The 10,181-nt window shown below is 41.5% G+C and overlaps 2 protein-coding genes across 2 annotated transcripts; one reads left to right on the top strand and one right to left on the bottom strand.

Moving 5' to 3' along the window:
• Positions 1 to 5,427: 5,427 nt before the first annotated feature.
• On the bottom strand, positions 5,428 to 6,816 carry K441DRAFT_658882 (NAD(P)-binding protein). Its single transcript, XM_067648434.1, has 2 exons — positions 5,909 to 6,816; positions 5,428 to 5,854 (listed from the first exon to the last, which is right to left on the bottom strand). Exons 1-2 carry the CDS (start codon positions 6,497 to 6,499, stop codon positions 5,492 to 5,494), a joined length of 954 nt encoding a protein of 317 aa, XP_067504952.1. The 5' UTR covers positions 6,500 to 6,816; the 3' UTR covers positions 5,428 to 5,491.
• Positions 6,817 to 7,489: 673 nt separating this feature from the next.
• K441DRAFT_705222 (GroES-like protein) lies at positions 7,490 to 8,929 on the top strand. The gene is made up of 3 exons (XM_067653578.1): positions 7,490 to 7,861; positions 7,939 to 8,439; positions 8,499 to 8,929. Exons 1-3 carry the CDS (start codon positions 7,641 to 7,643, stop codon positions 8,791 to 8,793), a joined length of 1,017 nt encoding a protein of 338 aa, XP_067504951.1. The 5' UTR covers positions 7,490 to 7,640; the 3' UTR covers positions 8,794 to 8,929.
• Positions 8,930 to 10,181: the final 1,252 nt, after the last annotated feature.

Here is a 10,181-nt window from a genome sequence, read left to right as displayed (position 1 = left end):
CTATGGGTAAAGACTATCTAGGTATTTAACGCCTTAAGAAAGACGGTTTAAATTGGACCTAATATTGGACGCAGCTTAGCACGTACCTACGTGGTAAGGGCCTTCTATATATTATTTAGGAAGATATAGGCCCACCTCTCTACCCAAAGCTCTAGGAAGAAAAACCTATAATATCTATTGATTAAGTACTAAAGGACGCCGATAAGGAGGAGTGAGACGAGATCCTTAAGAGGTCTTAAATTATTACAGATACTAATAATTTAATTCGCTTAGCTAATAAGGCACTCTCCTATAAGTATAATAAGGAGTTTAAATAGTATAGCAAGGAAGACGGTAAAGTCTGGTTAGTTATCCTTAGTATAATTAATAATAAGATCCTTATTGCCTTAGAACACAAGTAGATAGTAAAGGACTATATTAATTACCTTAAGCAGATGTTTAAGGCCTATGGCTTAATCTATAAGGCTAACGTATAGAAGACTTTTATTAAGCTCCGTTTTTAATTAAACTAAGCGGTTACTACTTTCTTAAGCCGTTACTAAGAAGCGGTTTAAGAAGTTAAGTAGGTAAAGCTTACCCTAGATAACAAGATTATTAACTATTAATTTATTAACGCCGTTAACGAACACTTCCCTATATAGGCTTAAATCCAATATAATAAGATTCGCGACGGCTACACAATTATACTAGTCTAATTAATCGCTAACCTTACTAACGAGGCTCGGCGAAAGGACTTACTTAAGAGCTTCGCCTTAGTTAATAAGCTACCAGGTGATTCCGGTCGAGGACGCGGCAACAGCTATAGTCGCGGTAATGGTTAAGGCAGAGGTAGTAGGGGAGCTAGTTATAGTGCCTTATTAGGCAATTAAGGCCCTACTAAGGATGCTTTAAATAAGTGCGGATGGTGCAAGCTAGGTTATCTAGGTGGCGAGGAAGATTGCTAGATAAAGCACGCCTACCTAAGGCCTAAATAGTGGAGACCTAAAGAGAGACAACCTTAGCGCTTAGGTAATAGAGCAGCCTTAATAACTACTAATAAGGCCTCTAAGGGGACATCTAATCGCCCCTCTTAGGCTACCAATTCGGCAACTAGATCGATCTTTACTACCTAGGTTATTAGGCTAGTAGCTATAGCTTTAAGAATAAATATTAAGGACTCCTAGATAGCCGACAGTTGCTTAAATATTTATATAGGCAACGACATTAGGAAGTTTGTCTAGTATTAGGAAATTAAACCTATATAAATTTAGACGGGAGGAGGCCTAATAAAGGCTACTGGCGTTAGATTAGTTAAGCTTACAGTTGCCTAAACTAACCACTTAGCCTATATAATTACATTTACCAAAGTATATTACTGTCCTAACTTCTTTACGAATGTTATCTCGCTTAGTGTTCTATAAAAAAAGGGAGTCTTCTTTAACGGTCTCTATAACATAATTAACTTCGTTAAAGATTGGGTAGAAATAGCCTATATCCCATGCATTAACGGACTTAATTTGTTTATACTAGTAGACAACCCTACAGAGGTTCCTTTCGCAATAGCTTTAGCTACTATACGATCGCGCCTCTATAAGAAAGGCGTGCTTACTAAAGCTACTATAGAGACTTGGTATAAGAGACTATAACATCTTCCTCCTAACTAGATACGTCAACTAGCCAGAAGTATAAAAGGGATTATAGTTACTAAGGATAAGCCATTTTATTACAAGGACTGTTACCTTAAAAAGGCTAAAAAGTAAATATTAAGACGCCCTTAACAACGCAGTAATCGCATATTTGAAAAGGTGTATATTGATATAGTTAGGCTATTAAAACACGAAGGTCTCTATAGAGAGAAGTACTAGGTACTATTTACTGATGACTAAATACGCTTTAGATGGATCTACTGTATATTAAATAGAGGCTCCGCGGCCTCTACCTTAAAGCAGTTTATCTGTATAATTAAGACTTAAACAGGGATAACAATTAGCTGCTTCCGATTGGATGGAGCTGCTAAGTGGTTCAGTAAGGATATAACCGATTTCTTTAAGAACGAAGGCATAGTCACTAAGGCCTCTACCCTATATACTGCATACTAAAATAGAATAGTAGAAAAGGCTAACCACCTAGTTAAAGAAAGGGTTAGGGTGATGTTAATTAAGACTTAATTATTACTAAAGCTCTAGCCCGAAGTTACTAAGGCAGCTATACACAGGCTTAATATATTGCCTACATTAGTTAATAAGGACAAAGCTCCGCCCGCTTAAGTAATAGCCCTCGCCTTAGGGAATACCAATTCTACAATCACGTACGCTAACTAGAAGATCTATAGCTGTCCTACCTACGTCTATATTAATAAAAAAGACCCTTAGCGGTAGTGGGGTAATAAGTTCGTTGCAAGAGCTTAGAAAGGACGATTGGTTAGCTATAAAGGTTTATATATATATCGCGTCTATCTACCCTATAAGAATAGGGTCGTTCGATTAAACAGCGTCACCTTTAATAAATTAGGAACCTTTCTTACTATACCAATCAGTAAGGAAGAAGGTGGCAACAACAATATCTACTAGATACCACTTAAGGAACTTCCTACTAAAGACGCTTCACTAGAGGTCTCTCGGTCACCGTAGGAAAGAAGTAAGGCTTCTCAGTCACTGTAGGAAGGAAGCGAGGCTTTTTGGTCACCGCAGGAGGCAGACTAGGACTTTTAGGCCTTGTAGTCGGGGGGTAACTCTTAGTTAGGGGGTGCCTCTAACGATTATAATATCGCACCGCAGTCTAATTGACCTCCCCTTACTAACGACAAATAGGCAGGTCTTAACTAGCAAGAGCTTCCTAATCTAGGAGGATACCTCTACTAGGAAGCGGCTCCCCTAAGGGATATTAACTAGGAGGATCTAGAGCAGATTCTAACTAAGTACTTAGATAAGGAAGCTGAACCTATAGCGAATACTTATATACGGTTAAAGCCACGGCTTAACTATAGCGTACTCTATAGAACCGGAAGGAAGGAGCTAGCCATAAAGGCCACCTACCTTACCCCGTCCTTCGCCTATACGTTTATAAGTGCTCTATCGCAGCCTTAGTGGATAAGGATAACTAAAGGACTACCTCTAGAGCCACGGAACTAGAAGGAAGCTATAAATTCAATATTTAAGAAGGAGTGGACGGCTGCGGTAGATAAGGAATAGGAGTCTTAAATAATGAATGTCTTATTTAAGATCGTTAAACTTCTACCTAGAGCTAAGGCTCTACCCGTTAAATAGGTCTTTATATATAAATTTAATAAGAACAACGTCCTATTTAAATGGAAAGTATAATTAGTATTACGTGGTAATAAGTAGCGCCTAGGAATTAACTACGGCGATATATTTATAAGCGTTATTTAACCTAGTATATTTAAGCTATTAATAGCCCTAGTTGCCGCATACAATCTAGAGTGTAAGCACTTAGATGTAATTACGGCCTTCCTTAATAGGAAGCTTAACCGCAAGAATATCTACATCTAGCTGCCAGAAGGATACCGTTAATATTAAAAGGACGGCGTTGCTCTCGTAGGCCTACTGCTTAAGGCTCTCTATGGTCTTAAGCAGGCGCTACGTCTTTAGTATAAGGAGCTTAAGAGCTTCCTTATTACCCTTAAATACATGCCAATTCCAGCTAACCTATGCGTTTTCGTCAGCCAGCAAAGTGGCTAAATTATCATCGTCTACGTCAACAATCTTATCTTAATTAGACGAGATATACGGACGATCAAACTGCTTAAAGAAGCACTTAGGAATAAGTATAAAGTAAAAGACTTAGGCCTAATTGCGTACTACCTAGGTATTCGAATTATAAGGAACCGCCAGGCGCGATTAATTCGACTAGTATAAGACGCCTATATTAGGAAGATCCTACATACGTTCTATATAGAAGACTACACACCAGTCTCTACACCAATTTACCCCTCTATAGTAGACTTTAAGCCATATAAGCTTAAGGATCAAGCTCCGCCGAAGCTAGTAAAACGGTATTAATCGCTAATAAGCTCTCTACTTTATCTATATAATTAGACTCGGCCCAATATAGCCTAGGCCGTAGAAAAGCTCTATTAATTCCTATATAACCCTACCGAGCTATATATGGACGCCGTGATGTAGATACTCGCCTACTATATAGGGACGATCAACTTAGGCATAGAGTTCGTCTTACCCTAAGGGCAGCAGCTACCTCCGAAAACCTTTACTAAGGCGTTAGCTACGGACTATACTACGCCTAATTATAATAGGGAGTATGGCGGAAGCGCACTAGGTAATATACCTGACCTACAACTACACGGCTATAGTAATGCAGCGTTCGCAAATGCGGTTGACAGGAAGTTAACTTCTGGCTATATCTAAAAGCCTAGTTTTACATAAATTAAGCAAGCAGTTAATTCTTACAACCTCTACTATAGAGGCTAAGTACGTAGTAATAACGCATGCGGCCAAGGAAGCCTTATAGCTCCGTTAATTGCTTACTAATTTAGGCTATACCGGAAAGGATCTATTACCAATATATTTATATGGCGACAATTAACCAGCTATAAGCCTTGCTAAAAGCGACGACTACTACGCGCGCACTAAGCACTTTAAGCTATACTAGCACTACATTCGCGACAAGGTTTAAAGCGGCGTAATCCACCTACAGCACGTTCCTACGGGCAGTATGGTAGCAGACGGTCTTATAAAGCCACTGTTAACAACTCAGTTCAGGAACTTCGTTAAGCAGCTGGGCCTCGTTTAATGCGACATAGACACTAAACCTAAGTAGGAAATCGTACACAGGTCGGCAAAACCTCGGAGGGTACGCCATTTAATAATTCTAACCAAGGCTGACGACTTTTAAATGGGGGATGGGAACAATGTAGAGCTCATGACGGGTAATCGATCACAGCTCAGGGAGAGGTCAAATAGGGCCCACAGTACACTCGGAGGATTATAAGGTGTTTCTTTTATATATTAACAAGTTCAACACTCATTTAGGAAGGGTCTACTTCTGTTTTTAGTGGAGCACTGGGGGGTGTGACGATGGCTCTGGAAGAGTCCTCCACATGCGTCTACACGCGTTTCCTGCTTACATAAGCAGAGTCCCTTCTTGTTCGGTCTCCGCAGCAACTACTTCGGTATCCGTAGTAGTCACCCCGGACCCCGTAGATATAGGCCTATATCAAGGCCTATATTCCTCGTAGTTAGATTCAATAGATTCATTCATTCTTTTATCCTCAGATCCAGTTCATCAAGGGGCTCACTCGAATCGCTCACTCACGTCAATCACGGATTGTGCGAAGTCAAATCTGGAGCCTCATCGACTCAATCATAGATTCAAATTCAAATGAGCCGCGATAGTAGCCGCCACTGATTACAAAATAGGCAACGCTAAAAGGCGCACAGATTGAACAGATTATGATATGGAGGCGATTTGCAACCGAATAGCCCCTAAGGTAGTCTATACTATAGTACTACTATGAGTGTCCTGCATTCTCACGATACTACTTGGCATAGTCCCCAAACTCTTTAGTGTCCAACCCAGTGGGTTGTTGCACAACGAAAAGCTCCTCCGCCATCTCCTGTATTCCTTTTGGTTTCCGGCCTAGAAGCTGCTCTAGAGCTGGATCCACAACACTGGCCTCCCCCAGTGACATGGCTTTAAACCATGTTGCCCAATTGCGAAGAAATTTGCCACCATCTTGCGGAAGGGCTGGATTTCGCATGTGGTATATTATTGCTTCTTCAGGGGAGACTATCTTAACGTTGACTTGACGTCCAGTATGCGTTTGTAGCAGGGTCGCTATTTCTGATATGCTGGTAGCACGGGGTCCACTCAGAAGGATGGACTTGTTTTCATACTGTTTCTGCAGAGTTATAAGCATAGACACAGCCACTTTTAATAGCACTATTGAGCTTACCCAGTTTGCCACTATTGAAGCCGTTGCTTCCGCAAGTTCATCGCGATCCGCCCAAGTTGATGCACCATCTCCAGGGACGACGAAGTCAACATCGTCATGACTGGCATCCAGCTGTACAAAGCCGCAAAAGATATTCCATATATCTGCGTATGATGCCTCGCGGACGATAGTGTAGATTAGTCCACTAGCCTTTAGATACTTGACAGACCTGACGTGAGCTTGCATCACCCCGGCAATGCTCTCCTCTCCTGTGATGCCTCCGAAAGACAGCGATGTGTAGATAACATGTCTAATGCCAGAAGCTTTCGCGGCATCAATGGCTGCCTTATGGTGCTCGAAGCGCTCTTCCCCAACGGATGGATATGTGACCAGGAACAGTGCATCAGCGCCGCGGAAAGCGTGAAGGAGAGTTTCAGGCTTCGTGTAGTCACCGTGCTGAATTATGATACCAGCATCCTTGGCGGCGGCTGGAACGCCATCTACATTGAAGGCGGAGATGACAAGCTCGGAGGGGGGCATGAGACCTTTCTGCAATATATTTTGAAGAACTCCTCCACCTAGGCGACCAGAGGTACCTGTAAGTACAAGCATTTTTTTCGTGAAGAGTTCAAGTTGATAATATGAAAAAGCTTTCCGATGATGTCCAGACATTGCGAGCTCAGGAAGACTCCACCTCTATTTAACTAAATGGCTTTGGTGTCCATATTTCCTATTTAGTATAATAGTCGAAGTAATCTAAATCACTTCTGTTACCGAGTCAGTGGTCCGGTTCGCATTTGAAAGTAAATACCTAAACGCCAAGCATTGTAAATGATATTTGATGCATAAGTTCTTGTATAAACCTAGGATGATCTACATAATTACCCGAAATGGCAATAAGAATGGAACAGATTAGTCTTCTGTCGGAGAAGGCGGCGGTTTGTGCAGAAGGCCGTGAGGGGTCAGCAGCAGGTAGATCTGCATGACTTACTGTGCTTTGCGAAAGTATTGCGAAAATCAAGATTAAGCGAGCCTCCCCCCGCATGCGCCTGCTTTATAAAAACGCTTCTACAACTACCAAAAATAAGGCTTATTTTATAAAGCTAGTAGATAAAACTATAAAATAGATACTGCTTTATAATTTTAAATATGTAGCAGCTTAGTAAATAACGTGGTTGTGGAATTTTAGGTAGTAGAGCGTTGGGCTGAGTACAACGTTTAAATCGCGGTTTTAGTTGCCAAGACTGCCAAGATACAACGCTGTCCAAGTTTCTCGAGCCTAAACACCAACTACCCCCCAAAGCCCTACCACTACGTTATATACTCGGTTGCTATATATCTAAAATTATAAAGCAGTATCTATTTTATAGTTCTATTTACCAGCTTTATAAAATAAGACTTATTTTTGGTAGTTGTAGAAGCGTTTTTGTAAAGCAAGCGCATGCGGGGGGAGGCTCGCTTAATCTTGATTTTCGCAATACTTTCGCAAAGCATAGTAAGTACATTGCGTGACTAAGCCACGCACGTTGGGATCTTTAACTCGTTTAGGATATTTGATAGCGTTCCACAAGCCCGGGTCCACAATACTCAGTCCATTTGGCAGCTTGAGATAGTTATGAGTAACCAAATCCTTTACATACGTTTGGGGTTGGATTAAATATATAAATCGGTCAGATGCTCCTCTCTCGCAATACTACAGCTTAACCTTGTTCTCTTATCCCTTTCCGAAAGCATAGACCCAGTTCTTAACTCCATGTCTGCCGACATCATAGCCTTCAAAGGCTCCACCACGGGCAAAATTGTCCAGAGCGTGATTCCTAGTCCCCCCCTCAAAGGAGCGCAAGTCCTAGTAGAGATTCATCACTCTGGCTTTTGTGGCACAGATTTGCACTACCTTCATCGAGATATGGTAATTGGTCATGAAGGAGCAGGCATAGTAAAAGAGCTTGGCCCCGGAACTCGATACTTGAAAATGTTCGTCTTTGCCCTACCATTCTTACACCGACGAGAAATACCACGTCTTTGCTGATAGCATGACTTTCTTGACGCAGCGGTGACCGCGTCGGTTTCGGTTGGTACCACGACTCATGTGGGCGTTGCGAAGACTGTCTCGTTGGTGACGGAGCCCACTGTCGAGTTGACCTGCACAGCTTTGGCACACACGAGCTTGACCAAGGGGGTTTTGCCACTCACGCAGTGTGGAAAGAAGACTTTTTGTATCCAATTCCTGACGGTATGAGTACCGAGATAGCCGCACCGCTAATGTGTGCGGGTATGACGGTCTTCACCCCATTGATCCGATATGCGGTGAAGCCTACCGATCGGGTAGGGGTTGTTGGGATTGGAGCCTTAGGCCACCTGGCGATACAATTCGCTAGCAAAATGGGATGCGATGTTGTTGCTTTCTCCGGGACTAAATCGAAAAAGGAGGAGGCGCTTGCGCTTGGTGCGAGGTCTTTCGTCGCGACCAAGGGGCAGGATGAAATGAATTTTGACGGCAAACTGATCAATCATCTGCTCGTAACGACAAGCGCTTTTCCCGACTGGAAACAGTGAGTACTGGCGCCATCGTTTGATTAAATTAATTAGGAGATGCTGATTTGAGAAAAAGATACCTCGCTTTAATGGCTCCCTTCGGAACGATTTATCCTCTTACGGTTCAGTTCGACATGTTGAGTGTTCCACATATACCATTCTTAGTGAAGGACCTATCCATCCGCGGGAGCACTGGTGGCTCACGTCTTATATTTCAGCGAATGCTGGAGTTTTCTGTGTTTCACAATATCAAGCCAATGATAGAAAAATTCCCACTTAGTCTCAACGGCATTGAGGAAGCGAGGGTTAAGATACAGAGAGGCGAAGTTAGATATAAAGCAGTGTTGGAGCAAATTAATTATGTAGGATAAATATTTAGGAGATATAATATTTCTTATGGTTTTCGCTTCCAGATAAGAGCCTCCCATCAAATATCGTCTTTATATGCGTAGTACTTTTTTTACTTAAAAATATATAAAGCTCTATTTGTTACGGCTCATACAAATGCCTCTGAACCGAAGCTTGTAGAATGCTGTATTACGAAGATACTAAGCTAAGGAGAAGAGGAGAGGTATGTACAGGAGGTAGAGGCGTAACATATACGCGTTATAACGCCAAGTCCTTAGCCGAACCCCTGACTAGGCTCCCTGTCCAGGTTACGCGTTATAGTGCCGTAATATTACCCCCCCCCTTTAAAATAAAGCCTGCCCTTAGGCTTTATTAGAAACGAAGTAGAACTAAAGAAAAAGAGACGCGAGTGCGTTTAGATTAAGTATATAAGGCGACCATAGGTTATATAGAAGCGCTAGAGTGGAAAGGGTAGCCGCTAAAACGCTTGGCGAGGATTTAGCTAATTAGAGAACTTTAACCGGTGGTTAAAGTTCCTAAATATCTAAAGGCCTCACGTGACGCGCAAATCTAGGTGGCCGTATATTATAGTAGGCTTCGTTCCTTAGGCATTAGGGCGTTTTTATTTCTATACTCTTCTAGTAACTTATTGTCTTTATTAAACTAATATTTTATTTACTCGTCTAGGTACTTTATAGGCCTAGGTAAGTTAGGGTATTAATTATAAAACTCTTTAAGCTTTTAGGGGCAGCCTATAAAGTTCTAAGTAGGGTATTAGGTTGGGTTTAGGTTATAGCCCTTCTATTAGATACGGCATTTTAGCGCTCCTTATACTAGCTTATATGCTAGTATTTCCTTAACTTCCTATTTATTGTCGCTACTAACTTAAATTAGTAGGGGAGGCTTGTTCTTCTGCCTAGGTAATAGGTTATTTACAGTTTTCTATAACTTATCCAGCGAGAAAATAGGGTAAACTCTAATTGAATTTAGGAGCTTTACCTTATATAAGTTGCCTATCTTCTTTATAACCTTATATAGTCCTACTATTTAGTAGTCTAGCTTACAACTAGGCCACTTAGTCCTTTAATTCTTTATTATAACCTAGACCCTATTACTAGGGGCAAAGTTAGGTTTTTAGCGGTGTTTGTTTACCTACTATTTTATTAACCTCTAGGCTTTTTCTAAGTTCTTATAGGCTACTGTCTAGGCCTCTTTTAAGCGTTTGGCGTACTGCTGGGCCTTACTATAGAATAGTTTCTCGCGTATAGTCTGGGGTTCTTTTAGTCTTTTCTAGTTAAAGCTTATGCGGGGTAAGTAGCCTATTTTTAGCTAAATAGGGGCAAACCCTGTGGAGTTATGGGGTAGGGTTGCTTAGGTATAATCTATTAGGGGGAGTAGTTTAAACTAGTTA

This window comes from Cenococcum geophilum (assembly GCF_001692895.1).
Source record: "Cenococcum geophilum 1.58 unplaced genomic scaffold K441scaffold_17, whole genome shotgun sequence".
Taxonomy (NCBI): domain Eukaryota; kingdom Fungi; phylum Ascomycota; class Dothideomycetes; order Gloniales; family Gloniaceae; genus Cenococcum; species Cenococcum geophilum.
This window is presented reverse-complemented; position numbering and strand designations above follow the sequence as displayed.

Bases quoted from the DNA above. Each gene is read 5' to 3' on its own strand.
- K441DRAFT_658882 (XM_067648434.1), bottom strand. From the start codon at position 6,499: ATGCTTGTACTTACAGGTACCTCTGGTCGCCTAGGTGGAGGAGTTCTT. The intron at 5,855-5,908 runs GTAAGCTCAATA...ATAACTCTGCAG, and splicing joins CTTCAATAGTGGCAAACTGG to AAACAGTATGAAAACAAGTC.
- K441DRAFT_705222 (XM_067653578.1), top strand. From the start codon at position 7,641: ATGTCTGCCGACATCATAGCCTTCAAAGGCTCCACCACGGGCAAAATT. The intron at 7,862-7,938 runs GTTCGTCTTTGC...TTCTTGACGCAG, and splicing joins GGAACTCGATACTTGAAAAT to CGGTGACCGCGTCGGTTTCG. The intron at 8,440-8,498 runs GTGAGTACTGGC...TTTGAGAAAAAG, and splicing joins GCTTTTCCCGACTGGAAACA to ATACCTCGCTTTAATGGCTC.